General features: G+C 43.3%; 1 protein-coding gene across 1 annotated transcript in view; it reads right to left on the reverse strand.

Annotated features, from left to right (window-relative positions):
- The window catches only part of GPLD1 (glycosylphosphatidylinositol specific phospholipase D1), a 49,414-nt gene that overhangs the window by 20,473 nt on the left and 5,304 nt on the right, over positions 1-23,637 (reverse strand). The window contains exons 3-8 of the mRNA XM_032861767.1: positions 15,872-15,950; positions 13,941-14,038; positions 13,432-13,542; positions 12,371-12,419; positions 11,401-11,455; positions 192-299 (exon numbers count right to left, since the gene is read on the reverse strand). Of these exons, the coding sequence (XP_032717658.1) occupies positions 192-299; positions 11,401-11,455; positions 12,371-12,419; positions 13,432-13,542; positions 13,941-14,038; positions 15,872-15,950 (500 nt within the window). The remainder of the gene's footprint in view (positions 1-191; positions 300-11,400; positions 11,456-12,370; positions 12,420-13,431; positions 13,543-13,940; positions 14,039-15,871; positions 15,951-23,637) is intronic.

Consider the following 23,637-nt stretch of genomic DNA (forward strand, 5'->3'; position numbering starts at 1 on the left):
TTGAGTGAGGTTTGGACAAAGAAGGGAAGCAAATCAACAACAGGCCCCATCCACAGCTGTCTGCTCTCACGCGACTGCCTTCAGAGAAAGCAGAAATCCAGAAATCCAACTCGGGAAACTAAAACGTCGCAACGCGCACTAAGGAAGTCACACTAAGCTCAGCTACAAATTTTCCTCTGGGTCACACCTACATTTCCAAGAACTGAAGGTATGAACAGTCAACAATTGCACTTCTGGTGATGACTTCTTGGCCATAGAGTTGCTTGTAAATTTCCAGCAGATCTTCAACAGGCACGTACCTGAGAAAAGCATTGGAATAAAATAAGATTCTGAAATTAGAGGGAATATCGGTGGCAAAAGCAATGACCATTTACTGCATGATTGTTCCGTGCCAGGCACTATGCAAGGGGCCCTCCTTGCACTCTGTATTTAATGCTACCCACAAGCCACAAGAATGCGGCTGGTACTGTCACATTCCCAGCAGACGTCAGCACGCACTACAGCGCAGGACGCGAACAACGGACACCCCAATCCAACAGTCGAAGGTGCACTCAAAGACCGGAAACTAGCTCTGAAGTAGAAAATGAATGTTTCGTCTCGTGAATTCACAGTTCAAGGAAGAATATATTTTATTCCTTGGAGGACTGAACTATTCTCAAAAGTTATTATTATTAATTTTTGAGAGAGAGAGCAGGGAGAGGAGGGGCAGAGGGAGAGAGGGAGAAAGAACCTCAAGCAGGCTACGTGCCCAGCGCGGAAGCCAACACGGGGCTCGATCTCACGACCCTGAGATCAGGACCTGAGCTGAAATCAAGAGTCAGATGCTTCACTGACTGAGCCACCCAAGTACCCCAAAGTTATTATTTTAAAACACCAAAAATGGCTCCTCACCCCCATCCCAGTTTCAGAGCACACAGCGTATGGTAAAAAGCACCTAAGTCAGACCTCTAGCTGACAACTGCTGTTACTTCAGCTGGAAGAAGAGACCATACGTGAGACTAATGCTGAGCCAGCTTCCGGCTTCATTTCTGAAGCCTTAGACTGTATCACACAGAAATCACAACCAAACAAAACCTGATTTTAGTATATTTATAAGAAAGAATCTATGGTGATGCCCACTTTTTAATTTACAAGTGCCCCAGAGCGTCCTTGCAGCAAAAACAGCTTCAGGCCAGACAAAATAACAAAATATCTTTTTAGATGAATCACCCCACTAGCAAGAAAATGCCAATTTTCCAAAGGCCCAAAACAAATTGAATCTGGAAGCTTGAAGAGGTAATAAGCAGGTGTGGAAGCCAGCCTGTGCCCCGAGCCCTTGGAGATTTTCCGATGGCTGCGCACACGCCAGAGATGCAGGTTGAAGCATAGGAATCAGCCACAGCAGCCGGTTTCAGAAGAGCCACTGCACTAAAAGCTACAGCCTCTGCATGAGTATCGGCGAGAAACAAACCCAGCCTACTGAAAAGGACAGCAAAGAAATTGGGCTTCATCCTGAAAATCAATCGAGTAGGGGAAAAACAGATCTCCCCCGACCACTGGTAACTACTACCAGTCCCGCAAATGTCCTTTCCTGCATTCATGCTGTTTCTGTAATCAGGAAAACTTCAAGAGCTGAACGTAATGCAACGTGGTCCTAGGTTCACGTGCCTCGACGCAGCCTACAGAGGTCCAGAGAAATCCTCGCTGAAGAGATGCGAGTCCATGACCAGCCATGAGCACTTTGAGCAGCATGGGACATGACCAGGAGATGAGCTAAACTCCCATAAGAGCTGCTGAAGGACACCCGAAGGCAATTCATTCATCAGAGATGAGGAGGGTCACTATGCCAAGAGGAAAAGGGCCAACTCACCAGAAAGACGTAAGATTTTTACACTTGAATGAATCTAACAACATATCTTCAAAACATATACATAGTAAGTTGAAAGAACCTCAAGGAGAAATGGACAAAAAAATTCACCATCGATGGGGGAAATTTTTTTTTTTTTAAGATTTTATTTATTTATTTGACAGAGAGATCACAAGCAGGCAGAGAGGCAGGCAGAGAGAGAGGAGGAAGCAGGCTCCCCGCTGAGCAGAGAGCCCGATGCGGGGCTCGATCCCAGGACTCCGAGATCACGACCTGAGCCGAAGGCAGCGGCTTAACCCACTGAGCCACCCAGGCGCCCCATGATGGGGGTAATTTTTTAACAAATTTTTCTCTAATTATTACATCAACCTAATATAAAAGGGCCATTTTATTTATAATTTTAACAGTAAATTAATAAGTTTACATTAATAAGGATATATGTAACATTAGGTCAAAAACTGGAGAACATTCTCTTCAAGCAGAGATGGGATATTTACAAGAGTTGATTATATGCTAGACCTTAGATCAGGACTCAACGGGAGACTGCTGGCAAAGACGGCAGAGTAGGAGAAACCGAGATGGAGCGTGGCTCACAGATAAAACTCGACAACACTCACATCAGTGCAAACAACCCAGAAAACTCAAAAGCCAACAGAAGAGTGGCACCTGGGTAGCTCCATCAGAAGAGCTGGGGCCTCTTGATCTCAGGCTTGTGGGTTCAAGCCCTACATTGAGGATAAACATTACTAAAATAAATAATTAAAACACATACACACGCATACACACACACACACGCATACACATACACACAGGCATACACATACACACACACACACACACACACACGGCAGAAGAAACTCCACAAGTAAATGTAGAGAAGAGGCCAGATCAAGGTGAGTGGAAAAGTCTGAGACATGGTCGGGTGCTAAACCCCACAGGTCTGGCAACCACAGAGAGGGAGCCAGGGTTTTGGGGTGGGTGGGAGAAGCAGATTATCACACTATGGATCCTAAAAGTGGGAGCTACATCCCCACAGCATTTAGCTTTGAAAAGAAGCGGGGCCAAATGTTCTGAGTTCTAGCCAGTGGGACTTAGAGCCTGGAACTTAAAAAAAAAAAACAATCAGTGGGCTTAGCTCAGGGAGAGTCCAGGTAGTGACAAGAAGCTGAGTCTCTGCCCTTAAAGAGACAGCATGACAGGACACCTGGGTGCCTCAGTTGGTTAAGCATCTACCTTCAGCTCAGGTCATGATCCCAAGATCCTGGGATGGAGCTCCCACATCATCGGACTCCCAGCTCAGGAGGGAGCCTGCTTCTCTCTCTGCTTGCCACTTCCCCTGCTTGTGTGCGTGTGCAAGAGAGGGATTCACAAAATAAAAGGATGTAAATTATGACACCATATCTCTAAAATGACAAGGAGTAAAGAATGGGTTTAAATTAAACAACCATCAGCTTAATATAGAAGATGTTATATATAGCCATAAATCAAAAACCACTAATAGATATGCAAAAATAAAGAGAAAGGAATCCAAGTCTATCACTACAGAAAGCCAACTAATCATGAAAGAGAGTAAGAGAAGGATCAGAAAAAAACTAAAGAAAGCACAAGATAAGTAACAAGATGGCACTAAATATACTCCTGTCAATAATTACCTTGAATGTAAATGGACGAAATGCTCCAATCAAAAGACATGGGGTGAAAGGATAGATTAAAAAACAAAACAAAACAAGATTCACCTGTAGGCTGCTTACAAGAGACTCAACATAAAGTGAAAGACACCCGCAGACTGAGAGTGAGGGGACAGAGACGCATTTATCATGGAAACGTACGTCAAAACAAAGCTAGGGTAGCAATACTTATATTGGACAAATAGACTTTAAAACAAACACTAAAAAATAAAAAATAAAACACTATAACAAGAGACAAGTAAGGGCATTATGTAATCAAAAAGGTCCCCATCCAACAAGAAGGTATAACAACTGTAAATATTTATGCTCCCACTACAGGAGCAACCGAGCATGTAAGTAGTTAGTAACAAGCAGAAAGGAAGTGGCTGATACTAACACAATAACAGCAGGGGGCTTGAACACCCACTCACATCAACGGACAGATCATCCGAACAGAACATCAACAATGGCTTTGACTGACACCTTGGATCAGATGGATCTAACCGATGTAATCAGAACATTCTATCCTGAAACGGCAGAATGCACATTCTTTTCCAGTGCACATGGAACACTCCAGAACAGATCACTACCTCCCTACCAAACAACAAGCCTCGACAAATTAAAAAAGACCAAAGTCATACCATGCATCTTCTCTGACCACAAGTGCTAGGAAACTAGAAATTACAAAAACTGGAAAGAACTCGAATACACAAAGTTAGTTAAATAACAAGCTACTGAAGAATGAGTGGGTCAACTGGGAAATCAGAAATTACAGTTTACACTGAAACAAATGAAAATGCAAACAGTCTAACCGTCCAAAACCTTGGGGATTCAACAATAGGGGGTCTAAAAGAGGAGAGTTTACAGCAATACAGGTCCTACCTCAAGGACCAAGAAAAATCTCAAGTAAACAACCCAACCTTATGCCTAAAGGAGCCAGAAAAAGAACAAACCAAACCCAAACCAGTAGAAGGAAGGAAATGATAAAAAGAGCAGAGCAGAAATAAATGATGTAGAAACTAAACACCAAGAGAACAGATCAATGAATCCATGAGCTGGTTTTTTGAGACAATTAAAATTGATAAACATTTAGCCAGACTCACCAGAAGAAAGAGAGAGAGAGAGATTTTAAATAAACAAAAGAAGAGAAATAAATGATACCACAAAAAAGACAAAAAACTGTAACAGAATATTATGAAAAGCTATATGCCAACAAGTTGGACTACCTAGAAGAAATGGAAAAATTCCTAGGAACATACAAACTACCAAAACTGAAAGAAGAAGTAGTAGAAAATTTGAACAGACTGATTACCAGCAATGAAATTGAATCAGTAATAAAAAACTCCCAACAAACAAAATTCCAGGACCAGATGGCTTCACAGGCAAATTCTACCAAATATTTAAGGAGTTAATACCTATTCTTCTCAAACTAGTCCAAAAAACATAAGAGGAAGGAAAACTTCCAAATTCATTCTATGAGGCCAGCATTACCCTGATATCAAAACCAGATAAAGACACCACATAAAAAGAGAACTATAAGCCAGTATGTGTCATGAACACGGATGCAAAATTCCTCGAAAAGATACCAGCAAACCAAATCCAATAATACATTTAAAAAAAATTCACCATATTCCTGGATTGAAAGGGTAGTTCAATATTCACAAATCAATCAACACAAATTACACCATTAAGAAGATCATTTGAGGGGCGCCTGGGTGGCTCAGTGGGTTAAAGCCTCTGCCTTCGGCTCAAGTCATGATCCCAGGGTCCTGGGATCGAGCCCCGCATCGGGCTCTCTGCTCCGCGGAGAGCCTGCTTCCTCCTCTCTCTCTCTCTCTGCCTGCCTCTCTGCCTACTTGTGATCTCTGTCAAATAAATAAATAAAATCTTAAAAAAAAAAAAGATCATTTGAACAGATTCAGGAAAAGCATTTGACAAAGTATAACATCCAGTCATGATTTAAAAACAAAAACAAAAACAAAAAACCTCTACAAAGTAGGTTTAGAGAGAACCTGCCTCAACATAACAAAGGCCATGTATGAAAAATCCACAGTGAACATCATACTCAATAGTGAGAAACTGAGATTCTTTCAAGTTCAGGAATAAGACGAGTATGTCCACTTTCACCACTGTTATTTAACATAGTACTTGAAGTCCTAGCTACAGCAATCGGACAACAAAAAGAAACAAAAGGCCTGGCACCTGGGTGGCTCAGTCAGGTAGCCATTCACCATGGGCTCAGGTCATGATCCCAGGGTCCTGGATTGAGTCCCCGATCTGGCTCATTACATCACAGGGATTCTGCTTCCCCACCTGCCTGACACTCCCCCTGCTTGTGCTCTGACAAATAAATAAATAAAATCTTAAAAAAAAAAAAAAGGAAATAAAAGGCACCCAAATTGATAAGGAAGAAATAACATTTTTACTATTTGCAGATGACACAATACTTTATATGAGAAACCTAAAGACTCCACAAAAAACTGTCAGAGTTGGTAAATGGATTCACTAAGATCATGGGACACAAATGTCAATGTATAAAATTCTGTTGAATTTTCATATATGAATAATGAAGTAGCAGAAAGAGAAATTAACAATCCCATTTAGAATTGCACCAAAACCAATAAAATATCTAGAAATAAAGAAGTGAAAAACCTGTACTCTGAAAACTATAAAACACTGATTAAAAAGAAAAAAACTGAAGAGGATACAAAGAAATGAACAGACATTCCAGGGAGGCTTGGGTGGCTCAGTTGGTTAAGACTCTGCCTTCAGCTCCTTGTCCAACAGGGCGCCTGCTTCTCACTTTGCCTCTGCCTGCTTGTGCTCTCTCTCTCTCTGACAAATAAAATCTTTTTTAAAATCTTAAAAAAAAAAAAAAAAAAAGACATTCCAGGTTCATGGATTGGAAGAATATTGTTGACAGGTAGATACTACTCAAGGCCATCTTCACATTTAATGCAATCCTCATCAGGATGCCTGGGCTGCTCAGGTCTTTAAGTGACTAACTCTTGATCTCAGCTCAGGTCTTGATCTCAGGGTAATGAGTTCAAACCCCTTGTTGGGTTCCACACTGGGCATGGAGCCTACTTAATAAAAAAAAAAAAAAAAAAAGGTAATCCCTATCAAAATACCAATGGCATCTTTCAAGAGCTAGAACAAAAGACCCCAAATAGCCAAAGCAATCTTGAAAAAGGAAAGCAAAGCTGGAGGCATCACAATTCCAGATTTCAAGTTCAAAACAGTATGATCTTGGCACAAAACAGACACATTAATCAATGCAACAGAATAGAAAACCCAGGGACGCCTGGGTGGCTCAGTGGGTTGGACGACTGCCTTCGGCTTAGGTCATGATCCCGGAGTCCCGGGATGGAGTCCCACATCGGGCTCCCAGCTCCATGGGGAGTCTGCTTCTCCCTCTGACTTTCTCCTCACTCATGCTCTCTCTCACTGTGTCTCTCTCAAATAAATAAAAATCTTAAAAAAATAAAAAGACTAGAAAACCCAGAGATGAACCCACAATGATATGTTCATTAATCTCCACAAAGTAGGAAAGAATGTCCAGTAGGAAAAAGGCAGTCTCTTCAACAAACGGTGCTGGGATGTTCAGACAGCGACATGCAAAAAAATGAAACTGGACCACTTTCTTACACCACACACAAAAATAAATTCAAAATGGATTAAAAACCTAAATGAGATATCTGAAACTATAAAAATGCTAGAAGGGAGTAAAGGCAGTAATTTCTCTGACGTCAGCCATAGCAACATTTTCCTAGGTATGTTTCTTGAGACAAGGGACATAGAAGCAAAAACAAACTATTAGGACTTCATCAAAATAAAAAGCTCTGCACGATGAAGGAAACCATCAGAAAAGCTAAAAAATATTATATGGAATGGGAGAAGATATTTGCAAATGACATATATGATAAAGGGCTAGTATCCAAAATATATACAGAATTAATATAAGTCAATACAAAAAAACCCCAAATAATCCAATTAAAAATGGGCAGAGAACATGCACATGTCTCCAGAGAAGACATACAATGGCCAACAGACACATGAAAAGATGTTCAGCATCAGTTATCATCAGGGAAATGCAAATCAACACTACACTGAGCTATCACCTCACACCTCTTAGAATGAGAAAAAAACAAAACACCCACAAACAACAAGTACTGGGGAGGATGTGGAGAAAAAGGAACCCTCGTGCACTGTTGGTGGGAATGCAAACTGGTGCAGCTACTGTGGGAAACAGGATGCAGGTGTCTCAAAGGTTAAAACTAGAACTGCCTTATGACTGAGCAATTGTGCTACTGGGTATTTACCTCCAAAACACAAAAACACTAATTCAAAGGGATACATGCACCCCGTGTTTATAGCAACATTATTTACAATTGCCAAGTTATGGAAGCAGCCCAATGTCCATTGACTGATGAATGGAAAAAGTGGTATATACAGACAATGGAATATTACTTGGCCATAAACAATGAAATCTTGCTATTTGTAACATGGATGGAGTTAGTATAATGCTAAATGAAATAGAGACAAAAGCCATATGATCTCACTCATATGTGGAACTTAAGAAAAAAAATGAACAAAGGCGGGGGGAAGAGAGAGAGAGAGAAAGAGAGAGAGAGGCAAACCAAGAAAGAGACTCTTCACTATACAGGACAAACTGAGGGGAGATGGGGGAGGATGGGTAAAACAGGTGGAGGGCATTAAGAATACACTTTTGATGAGCACTGAGTAATGTAGAGAATTGCTGAATTACCGTATTGTACACCCAAAACTAATGTGACACTGCATGTTAACTACACTGGAATTAAATTTTTAAAACTTAAAAAAAAAAAAAGACTCCACAAATTTCATAAGAACCTAAAGAAAATAAATATATGAGTAAAAAGTAATGAAAGAGAAAATAAACACATAATAGAGAGGATCAATAAACCCAAACCTATTCTTTACAATAATGAAACTGAAATATATTAGATGAGACTAACTGAAAAATGCAAGAAACGTCAGGATCAAGATAACAAGGGAACACGAGTACAAATAAGGAAAATAGACAGTAAAATATTAAGAACTTCAAGTCACAATCTTTAAACATTTAGATGAAATGGAAGAACCCTAGAAAAACAGAACACCTTAAGAAGAAATTGAAAAACTGTGTAGTCCTATAACCATGACTGAAATTTTTAAGAAGTCCCTGTAGAGAGAACACCATACCTAGAGAGCTTTACAAATTCTACCAAACATTCAAGCAATCAAAGTGTTGATCTTACAGAGACTTCCAGAGAACAGAAAAGAAAAGAACTTTCCTCCTGATATCATGAAACTAGCATAACCTTGATACCAAAACCAAACAAGGAGAGAAGAAAGGAAAATGATAGCACGAACTCACCCATAAATAAAAATATAAAATCCCAGGCAGCAACAGATGCAACAAATATTAAAAAGGAAATATACTATTGCTAAGTTGGTTTTGTGCCAGGAATTCAACTTGATAAAATATTGGCAAATAGATTAGTACAATTGCTATATTATCAGACTAAAAAAGAGGGAACTATTTCAACAGATGCAGAGTAAGAGCTCAACACGTATGAAGTTATTTCATAATTACTACTAGCAAACTGAAATAGAGGGAAACTGCCTTAAGCTGATTAAGGATATTCACAAAAACCCAGGGCAAACATTGTATCTGATGAAATTTTGAAAGCATTCTCTTTAAGGTCACAAACAAGGTAAATATGCTCAGTATCGCCACTTCTATTGTACTAAAAACTTTATAACTTTCTTCTTTCTGCTGAATCACACAGGCTAAAGACTGAGAAAGGAAAAGCAAAATGGTCGCAATTTGTAGATGATGCACTGTGAGTATACAGTAAATTCAAAAATGTCTCTGGAAACATTAGAATGAATGAGGGAGTTTAGAAATGTGGCTAGAAGCAAAAATCAAGATGAGAAAGTCACTTGCATTCTACACAGCAACAATCAACTAGAAAATAAAACTGGTACTGAAAGTTACCATTTATGGTAGCAAATAAAAAGTCTCTGCAACAAAATTGAACAAAACATGTAAGACCTTGAAGGGAAAAACTTAGGCAAGTTTAGTTAAAGTCACTAAAGGGGGCTTAAATAAAATATATAGCATATTGAGAAGACTCAATATTTCAAAGTTGTTAACGCTCTTCCAATGGATCTCTAGATTCAATACAACTCTAATCAAAATCCCAACAAGATCTTTCTTAGAACATGGCAGCTTGCTCTTCTCACTTTATTTGAAAGAGCCAAGGCAAAAGAATTGGCAAGGTATGTCTGAAGAAAAAGGATAGGCTGAGAGACCAGCCCTACTAGATGTCAAGATGTATTATAAAGCCACTGTAATTAAAAAAAAAAAATCAGTATTGCTCATGGACAAGTAGATCAATAGAACAGAATAGAAAGCCCACAAATGGACCCAAATACATATGAAATTTTCTGACAGAGAGGGCATTACAGACCAGTGAGGAAAGGGGAGACTGGATAAGTATCCTGATTTGGGGACTATCTAAGTTACATCCACATAAAGAAAAGCAGATTCTATCTCAGAACATACAGAAAATTAATCCAGGTAAATGAAAGACAAGGTTTAAAAAAATAAAACCATAAAAGCTTTTGAAGGCCAAGGAGGAGCAGAATGACCTCATCCCCAAAAGGTAGGGAAGGATTTCTTAAATCAGACATCGAAAGCACAAATTACAAAGGAAAAGATATAGTCAACTACATTAAAATTAAGTTCTGTTTATTAAGATACATCATAAGTAAAAAAAAAAAAAGTCCCAAAGTATAAAAAGATATTTGTACAAATAAATGATAAACCAACAAAGATTAGAAGCCCTAATATACAAGGACCACTCACCAGTAAGTAAAAAGGCCAAACCAACCAACAGAAAACTAGGCTAAAAGCTAAACAAGATGTTCACGGAGTATCAAACACAGATGATCCATAAAGTATGAAGGAACTTTCAGCCTCATTAATCACTGGGAAATGCAAATGAAAACTTCAGTAAGATACCAGTACACACCAAACAGACTGTATTTTAAGTTGGACAAGACCAAGTCCCGGAGAACGCAGGGGAAGTAGGTCTACCACATACGCCCGAGGACAGGGTCCGCTGGGAAGGCCGTTCTGAAAGCCTCGGCTCACTGATGCTGAACTCGCGTCCGCCCCAGGACTCCCTCCCAGTGCCGTGTCCCTCCCAGTGCCGTGTCCGGTGCTGAGGATGATAGACCCCCCTGCGGTGCACAAACGAATGAGCTGTTCACTGCAACACCGCCCGTAGAGCAAACACACATGCTCCGCACTAACACCTCCGTCCCCGGGGGAGTGGAGCACCATGTGGTCCATCCCGGTAACGGACGGCCACACAGCGGGGAAAAGCCACCACGGCCCGACAGACACAGGTGACCAGACCTCGGAACCAGAAACGCGATTCTATTTATCTGAAGATTAAAATCACATCCTATTTTATACATGGACACATCCATATGTATTTAGCTCTAAAGAGAAGCAACAAAACGATTAACAGGAATCCCACGGGAGCGGTTTAGAAGAACAGGAGAGAACGTTCTCGGTGGGAAAACGGGAGGAGCTTAGAAGACGCCCAGAAGGCTTGGCTGTGAGCCAAGTGTTAGCTACACGGGTGCATGTGATCTTATTTTTTGTAAATATGCATTGGATATGGTGTCAGTCGCAAGTTCAAAGCATCTTAAACTGTCCTCATCTGCAGTTCTGCTTTACAAATTTTTGATGCCTAATTGCATCGGAGGCCACATTTTCTACAGTGATAAAAAGGGTCCAGCTTCTAAGCGCCATTTAGGGAGCACACATGTAAGCGTAGTTGTTCTTACCAGTGCCGTGCGAGGTAATTAAAATTGAACTCGAACTGGCTCAACACATCTCCTCCTAAAGCACGAGAAAAATATTTACACTTGGTGGGTCAGCGACGACACTCGGCTTCTTTCTGCAGATCTGCACGGTCAGGTGATGAGTTCGCTACCTTGCCCGCATGTTCTGCTCACTGTTTTAGGTACAAGCAGATCTCAGAGAAAAAGCGATCATTCACAGCTTAGCCAGTGAGACTTGTGAATTAAGAAACACCCAGATAACCAAAAGTTTTTCACTTGAAGGAAAGATGAACCATTAAAATCCCATCCACCATCTACTTTGGCTATTTCAATAATTCATGGGAGGAAAAAGAGGTACCAAGTTAAAGTGAGGGCGACCTTAGGTAATGAATTTTAAGCTAATATAAGGGTAAAGCTTTACTAAATTAGGACATATGCCAATGATGAACTGTGATTTTTTTTTATAAAGACATACAACTTTTGGGAAATACATCTCTATAGCAAATGAGATATGCCATACTCTAAATGAAATATTAAAATAGAAAGCTAGTTAGTATATGGACTGGCAAGCTGTGATTAAAAATCTGTATTTTACTTTAAATACTTGGTTTTTTAGTATAAGTTGAAGTTGACACACACAGGAGAGAAAGAGGTACTGCGGGAGCCCGCCATGATCTGCGCATGTCTCTGCCAGCAGCCACTCCCGGAAGCATCTCTCTCTTGTCGTCTAGACACCTGCCTGGTTATTAGCCATTTCCCAAAGTGACTGAATACCCACCCCATAGAGTATGAAAATGACACTTTTGCTCAAGAGAACCACAAAGCCAGTCCTAATGCAGCATGAGATGGTCTCAGTTAAGGAGAGGGGTTTTTCGACATGGGGGAGAAAAGTACAGATTTAAGGTACAGTAGTGACTCTAGGACAAGGGAGACAGAACCATCGCAAAAGAAACTTGGCAAATGTAGACAGTACCGAAATCACCCGCCGAATGCGCCTCGGAATAGGAGCCGTGAAAGTCAACCTGAGAAAGAGAGAATCATCTGACGTGTGTACGGGTATCACCGATTGTAGCCCAAAGCCCAGCCCGCAGCCACGCCGGGGGCGAGGAGGTGAACGCCTAACCCGGTCAATGCAAAGGGTCCATAACAGATGGACTTGATTAAAAAAAAAAAAAAACGGTAATTTTATTTGTTACAAATTTACAGTGGCAGCTGAGCCACATATTAGCATCTGGAGACAAAGCTCTTGCAAACACTTGCACCACTGGGGATGTAGACACAGTCTCCAGTGAGTCCAAGGGTAAGCTCTGCACAGAATGGGACCAAGGACAACTGGGGACCAGGGGGCTTCCTGAAACAAGGGAGCCGTTTCGGTTCGGGGCCCTGGCATTTTCATATAGAAAACGGGGTGGGGGGGAGCCAGTGTGGGGAGATGGGCGAAATGGGCGCAAGGGAGTTGGAGGTTACGGGGTGACTAAGTCACGGGAATGAAGGCAGAGCCCAGGGAAGACCGGGACTGGCAGTGTGGGGGGCTGGGCGGTGAGGGTGGGCGAACACGGCTGCAGACAGCTGGCGGATCGCCACGTCGCCCACCTGGAGCTCACGCGACGCTGTGTCAACCACACGCAAATAAGAACACGTTTTTGCATGTTAGGAAGGAAAATTTTAAAAGAACAAACACGTGGAGTGGAGGAGAACTCCGAGGAGAACCGAGTGGCGGCTCGTCGTGTCCTTATTGAGACACGCGACTTGCCCGGAGTGTGAAATTTCGCAAATGCTGTTTGCGACGACACAGGACAGCACATTTCCTGCTGATTTCGGTGCACGGCAGGGTCCTGCCCACGAGCTGAACGTGCTGGGAGCCCGGGGAAGACGGGGGATGGGGAGGAGTAGCTGGAGACGGACGGCTGCTGGGGCAGGAAATCTCGCTTGCGTCCACATGGCCCTGAGTGACCTCGAGTTCTCCGTCCCAGGCTTCATCCTGGGCAGGACAGGACACTCCCCTCGCGTCACCCACCACCGACGCGTACTCACGGCGCCCATGGTGCGGAGGAATCCCTGCTCGATGCCCAGGCTGTGCCAGCTCACGTCAGCCGTCATGTGAGAGGTGATGCCGAACAGGAAAGCCACCAGTTTCTCCGTGTCCTGCCAACGAGCAAATTAGAGGGACGGGCGCTGGGGTTATTTTGTAAAAGCCCTATTACGGTGTTTAATGAAGAGGATTTCCATCCCCGAGCCTTCACAGCAATACAGAGGCTGGTACACTGCAGTTTCTAGTGACAAAACCCACCAAGGACTTGTGGAGAAGTTGCGGGGGAGCCTTGGAAGTGCTTTCAGAGGAATTACTCTTGGGGCGGAAACCGCCAGGTGACCTCCTGCACTTCTCCGAGTAGTTTGCTCAGGTCTTAACCAACCGCATCCTGGGCTCACCCTCAGCAAGGGTGAGCTGCTCTCCCGGAGCCTTGGGGCGGGGCAGGGTGCAGAGGGGGGTGGGGGTCTGGAGTGGAATTTCTTCCCAGTACTAGAGGGCCGGCCGTGCCTACCTTCTCCCAGGGAAGCGGGTAGTTCTCTCGGATATAATGGACGCTGGCATTCAGAAAGGGGGTCCAGTGCGTGCTCTCGGACACGGCATGGAACTTCCCTGGTGAGACAAGAGCACGAGTCGGGAGTCTGTTCAGAAAAGCTGGAGACGTCCTTCCTTCCCTTCCAGCCTCCTGTGTTCTTCCGTTGATGTTCAGAGGAAGCCTCTAGAACAGAAGGGCCAGCTGGGAGGGAGAGAGAAAGCTGGGACTGGCTCACAGCATCTGGAATCACAGGGGCTGCTGGGGGGCTGGAAGGGGTTTCCGTTTCTGCGCTAAAGGGAAGGAGAAATCAGCTGCGCAGGGCAGTGGGTGGAGGGTGCCGGAGTTGGTGGGGGGCAGTGCAGGCGGGGTGCAGGGGGGTGGGGGGAGGCTGTCAAAGGTCATGAGTGGCAACGGAAACCAAAACACCGGAGTTTAGATCCTTCTGTTGAAATAGTTTTGCTGTCACTAAAGTAAAAACTTTTTTTTTTTCCTAAGATTTTATTTATTTATTTGACAGAGGGAGAGAGATCACAAGCAGGCAGAGAGAGAGAGAGAGAGAGGAGGAAGCAGGCTCCCCACTGAGCAGAGAGCCCGATGAGGGGCTCGATCCCAGGACCCTGAGATCATGACCTGAGCCGAAGGCAGAGGCTTTAACCTGCTGAGCCACCCAGGCGCCCCTAAAGTAAAAACATTCTAACCAGTTTTAAACCATCGGCTTTTCTTGAAATGATTTTCAAAGACCCCACAACTAGAAATTTGATCCGCTCTAAGTTTTCCTCGAGATAAAACTTACAATTCCTATTTTACAGGATTCAGTAAAAATCCCAAATTAAAGGTAACAGCAGCTCTTTGAATAAACCTCCCCTTCACCAAATTGCCAGATTAAGCAAAGTTTTTGTTCCCCTCTGTAATCCTAGTGAACGTAGGCCAAAGGAAGCCTGCCCAGGGAGCCTGCTTCTCCCTCTGGCTCTGCCTCTCCCCCTGCTTGTGCGCGCGCGCTCTCTCTCTCTCTCTCACAAATAAATAAAATCTTAAAAAACAAAACACTGGGATAATGGCCATGACCCTGAGACTCCAAATATGGATTCCGTGATGACCAATATACTGGATGTCTTTCATTTGTCCCTCCAGACCCTCTGTCCAACCTGCTCTGCCCTGCACGGTGCCCCTGAAGGGACCAGCCTGACTGGCTTCTTTGCCCCCCAGCTTTGGGTGGGTTGGGTCCGGCCAATGTGGAGAACGGAGACGAGATCAAAGGAAGGGAGGTGGGGGTATTCGTTCCCCCAGATCCCTGACTTAGGGTCCTGGGGGCTGGCTTCAGTCCCTGAATGAAGGACTGGCCCCTCACAGGGGCCTTCCAGCAACTGCTCCCTCCCTGCACTGTTCCTGCAGATTTCTTACACCAGGCCCATAGCCCCTACAAAACACCCCCCGATTCTCTGTCAGAGTGCACCTTCCACACCCACGGGGTCCTGATACTACGCCCAAGCCCAGGTCACTGATACCACTGCCTTAGATCTGCACACCACTCGACAAAATAATATGCATTAACACCAACAAAGTCCGGTAGAGGCATGGGAAACATTATTATGATTATGTCCCAGGCGTGGAAACACTTTCTGAAGGTCACAAGGCTAATAGCACAGCGGGAATGAGAACCCAGACCCCTCCATCGCTTTCAAAATCTTTTCTCTTCTGCCACAAAGTAGTAAATTAAGGACACACAGGATCGTGAAAATTTTCAGAATTTCTACACTTAAGTAGGTAAGATTTAGTTAAATGAAAAATGCAGTTATGTGCACCAAGTCAGTGACCAAGGACAACGGAAACACGCTGTTGGAGTTCTGTCCTAGCTGCTCCTGTTAACCAAGCGGAAGCCGCATCACTGGGTCTGTGAGACTCGAACTTACCTCCCTCACAGATGCTGGGGTAGAAGGCATCAGGGAACACGGCTCCAGCCTGGTACGCATCCTGGTGCTCAAGTAACAGCTGGGGAAGAGGAAAACAGAGATTAGGGGCAAGAGGCAACAGCCTGGGGAGGGGACAGAAGGAAGGAGTAAGTACGCACGTAATAAAAACTCGGGCATGATCCAAGATGACGCCCTACAACAGAGAAGCTGAGGTTCTGTCCAAGCAAACACAGGCTGACCAAGAAGGACCAAAAATCACTCATTTGATTTCAGCTCCTTCCTCTGGCCACTAGCAGAGCAGGATTTCAGGAAGGCTAGTTCACTGACTGGTTTGTGGTGAGATTTTCAGTAATCCAGTGAAGAGTCAGTGCAATGAGAGAAATACAGACATAGGCATATAAAACACACACACACACACACACACACACACACTCACTCACTCTTACACCACCGACCCCGGAACACAGATTTGAACCACATGAGTCCACGCAGATGCAGATTTTTTTGCTAAATATAGTGGAGTACTAGAAATGTATTTTCTTTCATGCATTTTCTTTAGCTGCTTTATTAGAAGGATATAGGATATAATTCATAAAACCTCCAAAGTAAGTGTAAACTGATCAGTAAGGCTTCCGGTCCACAGTAGGCCATTAGTAGTTAAGTCTGGGGGGAGTTAGAAGTTACATTTGCGTCTCTGACTGCCTGGGGATCAGCGCCCCTAATCCCAGTGTTGGTTCAAGGGTCAACTGTATACACATAAACTGATCTATTTACATATAAGTTTACAGTTGTTACCTGTACTTCACAGTCAGATGATGTCTGAAGGGCTTCTAGGGGGGTTTAAAAACTCCTTTACCTTTTAAAATTATGGTAAAAGAACATTATACTTCAGGGCACCTGGGTGGCTCAGTCAGTTAAGCCTCTGCCTTTGGCACAGGTCATGATCCCAGGGTCCTGGAATCGAGTCCCACGTGGGGCTCCCTGCTCAGCGGGAAGTCTGCTTCTCCCTCTCCCTCTGCTGTTTCCCCTACTTGTCCCTCCCTCTCATCCCCAGCTCTGTGTCTTTCTCTCGCTCTCTCAAATATATAAAATCTTAAAAAGAAAAAAAAAAAGAAAAGTCATTATATTTCAATGTTCTCTTTGGTTGACTGGCTCACTCATTCCATTCTGACCCCCTTTAGGCGGCCCAGCTGTGGCCACAGTTCCCAGACTCCACACGCAGCCCCTCTCCCCTTCTCCTTCCTCAGCTCACAGGCGGCAGGGGGCCATGGCTGCCACCGGGGAACCCTGCGGGCCAGCTCTGCGTGAGGCTCTGGGAGCCCTTCCTGGACACTCTGCTCTGAGCGTGCTCTTCCAGAGCTCAGAGACCATCAACACCCAGTTCTCCAGTTCTGGGGGGCGCTCACCATCAACTAGCCGAGGGGTTTCCAGGATCTGCAGATAAACTTGGATTGCCAAAGTAAAAATGTGCAGCCTCAACCTTTTTTTTTTAAGTATTTATTTAACTAATCTCTATCCTCTCCCCCCAACCTGGGGCTCAAACTCACAACTCTGAGATTAAGGGCTGCACGTTCTTCCAACTGAGCCAGCCAGGTGCCCCCTAAGCTTGAAGATTTTATTTATTTGAGAAAAAGTGCGAGAGAGCCAGAGAGCATGAGCAGGTGGGTGGGGTAGAGGGCAAGGAAGGGAAGGGGCTCCCCCGCTGAGCAGGGAGCCAATGATAGGGCTCGATTCTAGGATCCTGAGATCCTGACCTGAGCCGAAGCCAAACGCCCAACCAAGGCCACAGGTGCCCCACCTTAAACTTTATTTATTTTATTTATTCATAAGGACTGAAGAATCCCCACGGCCACCACAGTCTGTGGCTCAGAGATGCACATCTGATCGGGAGCTTTCCCTTGGGGGTCTTCAGGCTGAATGCTGAAGGCCTGTGTCCCCCACGTGGAGAGAGACCACCACCCACCTCTGCGTGCAGCTCTGCTCCAAGCGCCATCAATTACATAAGCCAGTGGAGTCTCCTTTTTCTCTAAAGATAGCTTGCAAGTTGCACTTTGGTCACTTGAAAATAATAATTAACTTTATTGACTATTTACCTTGCTTTGGTCTTGGTTGCTTTATATGATTAAAACTTGTTGAATCTGCATTTCTAGGTGAAGAAGATGCTACTATTTAACACTGAAAAATAATCTGAAGTAAACTTTGAAAAGTAAATGTGTCAGCAAAATAGGAAGCTGCTGGGGGTGGGGATTAAGTACTGGGGGAGGATGGCTCCCTTAGATAGAAAAATGTATTTCTAAGCTACAGAAATAAGAGCAATAGGATATTGGAATCAAAAGATATCAAGGAAACAGAATAAAGAGCAAGAAAACAGACTCAAGCCCACACCACGTACAGTGGGATGAATGAAGATGGAGTCCCCAGCCGGTGGTGTCGGCACAGCCCCGGGCAGTGGGGGTTCTGTTCCTGGTGGGACCCAGTGTGGCCGACGTGACACGGACGTGAAATTAACACGACCAACAAGAGGTTCCCAGACCACTCACGGGCTTTATGCCAAAATATATACAACATGAATCAAAGAGTTAAAGGCAGAACAGGAAGCCACAGAATGAGCAGGACAAAACTAAAAGGAATAACGGCAGAATCTCGAGTGGGAATGATTTTTCTAAGGAAAGTATACAGGCAGAAGCCATAAAAGAATAGAATGATGCACTTAACGACACAAAAATTGAAGCATTCTGCACGGTGAAGAGCATTGGAAGCAAACTGAAGAGAAAAATAACTGAATCATTTGACACACGATGGGGCGGGTAAGTTTAAGAAATCATCCTTACTCATCGAATGTAGAGAAATGAGCAAAATGTGCAGAAATGAGCAAAACACGTAAGTGATTCACAGAAGACATAATAGAAATAGTTGATAAACACCTGAAAGTATATTTAACCTCGTTAACTAAAATGCCAATAAAGCCTATAACAAAAACACCATTTTCCACCTACCAAATGAGCAAAAATGAAAAAATGTAAGTCTCCTTCTCCCTCTCCCTCTGCTCCTCCTCCTGCTTGTGCTAATAAATGTTTAAAAAAAAAAAAGAAATTTCAATGAAATACACAAGCAACAGAGAATATTAAGCCTTCCTCTGTTGTAGAGGTCTTTTCTGTTTAGTTTTGTTTTTCCTTGGTTTCTGGGCCAGAAGAACTCGGGTAGCAGTGTCAGAACTGAAGGTTTTGCCAAACGTGGTTGGGGACACTGGTCACAAACGAGGAGACTGAGCACAAAGGATATATTGAGAATGATGGCCAGGCTTCTCAGTGTTGGAGAAAGGGGACACAGATGCGGGCACAGAGAAGGCTAGAACGATTCCTGTGGCAAAGGCCCCTTAACTGGAAATATTCTTGCGTGAACTCATGGTTTTAAATAAATAGGCACACAAACAGACACAAAAGCCAACTTGAAGCAGAATCTGGGACAATGTCAGTGTCAAGATGAATGATAAGGTAACATAAACGATTAAATAAAAATCCATTAATGTGCATATATGAATGGGGAAGAAGGAATGGCTCTACTTTAACAGTAGAAAGCCAAGAAATGTAGAAAGACTGATGGAATCAGATAAACAATTTGGCAACCATCATAATAATTATTTCAGGCAAGAATTAGAAAGAGATGCTATAACCAGTGGCTAAAACTTGATGAGAAACAAGATATTTACATTAAGATCTCTCCCCACAAAATATTTACTTGCTAATTAAAAAGCAGAAAATACTATTAACTTTCCATTGTAAAAAATGTGAAGACATCATCTTAACCAGGAGATAGAAATTAACATCACTAGGACTTCTGTTCCCAGGAAGAGGGAACAGATGTATTTATTCCTCTTGCTAAGCTAACCCCTGGGCGTTGTACACAAAATGAGCATAAGAAGCCCATGAGAGGTAGAGGTGTCTGGGAGCTCAGGGCCAGAAGACACTGGTCAATCCTCTGGGCTTTCTCTTTGCCTCAGAGATCCCAAACTGGATACTCGGAAAGCATGCCAACCTAAAAACTCTAATGGGCATAAACCACACACACACCCACACACACACACACACACACACACACACACACAAGCCACAACAAAAGCCTGCTTTCTCTAACCCTAAGACCAAGAAAAGGGCAGCCTAGCAATACAGAAAACTTTTAGACAATAGCCTTTTTTACTCCAGCCGAACATCACAGAAAACACTGTGGCCCTACCCTCACCAGGACTTTCATCTGTCCCCCGTCCCTACCCCTCCGTGTCAGTGGAGACGATGGGGAGAGCCTGGGCTTCCGGTGCCAACTGCAGTAACATGGCGCCTCTCCCCATCCCCATTGGGTGGGATCAGAAGAGGCCCTGGGGAGGGCAGGAAGTTCACCACCATGAGGAGACACCCCCCCAGTATCTGTAGAGGCCACAGAGAAGAGCAATAATTGGGCACTTCTACCCCTTCCAGCCAGAGAGGTGTCCGTGGAGGTTCAGAGGGAACCTGGACTTCTACCCCGAGTTGGCAGTCAGGAGAGTCAGGAGGTGGGTGACCCTCCCCATTCTGTTCCCTTCCCAAAGAGGTGTCAGAAGAAGTCAGCTAAAACAAAAGGTTTCGTAAGATCCAGAGTCTCATCACCTAATGCCTGAAATGTCCAGGTTTTAATCAAAGATCACTTATCACACCAAGAACCAGGGATCTCTGAAGGAATGAAAGGAGATACCAATAGAGGCCAACACTGAAATGGTAGAAATTTTAGAATTACCTGGCAAATACTTTAAAGCAGCCGTCATAAAATACTTCAGTTACAAACATACTTGAAACAACCCCCACCCACCACCACCAAAATAATCTCAGGAAAGGAATATTAAAGAACCACCCAATGAAAGTCTTAGAAAGGAAAAATTCAGCATCACCAAAACAGTACACTTGACCCCGTGAACCTTCTGGTACGATGCGATAAGAATACGGCATCGCTTCTGTGTTCTGTGATGTTTCTGTCAAAAGAGAACCTGCAAGGGGCGCCAGGTGCCTCAGTCAGTTAAGCGTCTACTTTCAGCTCAGGTCATGATCTTGGGGTCCTGGAACTGAGCCCCGCATCGGGCTCCCTGCTCAGACAGAAGTCTGCTTCTCCTTCTCCCTCTGCCCCTCCCCCAACCCCTTGTGCTCACCCACATGCACTCTCAAGTAAATAAATCAAATCTTAAAAGAAAAAAAAGGTAACCTGCAAGGAGGAATTAGCACATGAAACCAAACTAGGGTACATTTGATTGTTATTGGACTGTGCCCTTTCCAAAATATCAAGGTCATTAAAGACAAGTTAAGCCTGAGGAACCGTTCTAGATCATATGGTCCTGGATCAGTCCTGGAACCAGAAAGAAGATTAATTACTGAGACAACTGGAGAGATTTTAATAAAGTCTGAGGACTGGGGGAGAGTGTTACTCAATGTTGGTTTCCTGACTGATTATTGTGCTGTGGCTCCATAGGAGTGTCCTTGTTTTTAGGAAATACACGATCATGAGTTGAAGGATAATGGGCATCATACCAGGAATTCACTCGAGAATTGTACAGGGGAAAAGAAATCAGTATGTATAAATAGTGTGGAATTGCATGAAATCTCCGGCCATGAGAGACTCCATTTTCATTCCAACTAACAAAACTGAACTGGCCCAGAAGCAGCAATTCTTTGACAAGCGGTTGGTTCATAAGATTTCAACATAGCCACTGGCATCTGGATCAGATGAAGACAGCAGAGTCAATAAATACACAGGAGGACTTTGGCTTGATAGCAGCGATGATTGGTAAGACAGTCATCACAAGGGGCTGCCTGGATGGCTCAGTGGGTTAAGCCTCTGCCTTCAGCTCAGGTCCTGATCTCAGGGTTCTGGGATCAAGTCCCACATCAGGCTCTCTGCTAGGCAGGGAGCCTGCCTCCTCCTCTCTCTCTCTCTACTTGTGATCTCTCTGTCAAATAAATAAAATCTTTAAAAAAAAAAAAAAACAACAGTCATCACAAGTGGTTCCACTGGTCAGCACCAATACAGCAGCATTCTTTTCTTCTCTGCTTTATGTAAATCCTGTAATTCTCTCTTCCTTCTCGTAAAATCCCCTTGCTTTCCCTGCATGAGTTGGACACTTTTCTGGTTACTCTGGAATCTGTGCTCCCCTGAAGTGCAATTCTGAGACACCAAATAAAGACCTTCATTCCTTTCCTGTTCTACCTCCTTCCCTTGGGGGACAACAGAGAGGATGAAAGGCCAAATAGGCCAATAGAGGATCTACAGGAATATGGTAAAGGGCATATAGAGATTGCCCAACTGTCCAGCTTTTCTATGGGTTTTTAATTACTTCCAAGTAAAAAGTTAAAATATAAAATTGGCTGAATAAATTATGATATAGTATGGTAATAGAAAAATATGTAATTGTTCTAATTGATTCTCAACATCTTTTTTGACATGGAAAGATATCACCAATATATTCAATGAAAAGTAGCAAGTTGCAGAGTGTGTAGAGTGTAATTTGGGGGGAAGAAAGTACTAATAAATTAAAAAACAATGTCTAGAATGATATAAAGCCAAGTGTCAACATTCATTGTCTCAGAGTGTTTTACAGTGAGCATCTCTCAGTTCTCTAATCACAAAAGGACAAATCTCTCCTGTAGGCAGGCAGGAGGAAGTGGGGCATAGAAGACAGCACCAACCACATAACTACCATTGTAGGATTTCATGGTTAAAATAGCAAATTATGTCTATTTTTATAGAAAGTAAATCTATATAGTGAATCCAACCATCACAGTATGAAACTAGAAATCAACTATAAGAAAAAAAAAAAAACTAGGGGAGAAACAAATGGACGCTAAACGACATGCTAGTGACAACAGACGGTCAATGATGAAGTCAAAGAGGAAATGAAACAACACATAAAGACACACAAAAATGGAAACACAATGACCGAAAATCTTTGTGGGGACACCTGGCTGGCCTGGTTGGTAGAGCAAAAAAAAAAAAGAAAGAAAGAAAAAAGAAAAAATCTTTGGGATACAGCCAAAAACCACTCTAGGAAGGAAGCTTACAGCAGTACAGGCCTATTATAAGAAACAAGAAAAGTCTCAAAAAAGCAATCAATGCCAATAGAGGATCTACAGGAATATGGTAAAGGGCATTTATCCAAAGGAACTAGAAAGAGAATAACAAAGCCCAAAGTTAGTAGAAGGAAGGAGATAATAAAGTTTAGAGTGGAAATAAGTGAACAAAATTATTGTTTATCAATGAAACCAAGAGTTAGTTCTTTGAGAAGATAAACACGACTGATAAACGTTTAGCCGGACTCCTCAAGAAAGAGCAAGCACTCGATAAAATCAGAAAAGAAGGTGAAATAACAACCACCACCACAGAAATACAAAGAATTATTAAACAATACTATGAAACGTTACATAACAAATTGGAGAAACTAGAAAAGATGGATAAATTCCTAGAAACATACAATCTGCCAAAACTGAATCAAGAAGAAGTAGAAAATATGCACAGACCAGTTATTAGTAAAAAAACTGAATCTGTAATCAAAAAATTCCTCAACAAGAGTCCAGGACCAGGGTGCCTAGGTGGCTCGGCGGGTTAAAGCCTCTACCTTTGGCTCAGGTCATGATCCCAGGGTCCTGGGATCGAGCCCCACATCGGGCTCTCTGCTCAGCGGGGAGCCTGCTTCCCCCTCTCTCTCTGCCTACTTGTGATCTCTGTCAAATAAATAAATAAATAAATAAATC

The sequence above is a fragment of the Lontra canadensis genome, unplaced genomic scaffold (assembly GCF_010015895.1).
Source record: "Lontra canadensis isolate GAN:19392208 unplaced genomic scaffold, GSC_riverotter_1.0 scaffold21, whole genome shotgun sequence".
NCBI lineage: Eukaryota > Metazoa > Chordata > Mammalia > Carnivora > Mustelidae > Lontra > Lontra canadensis.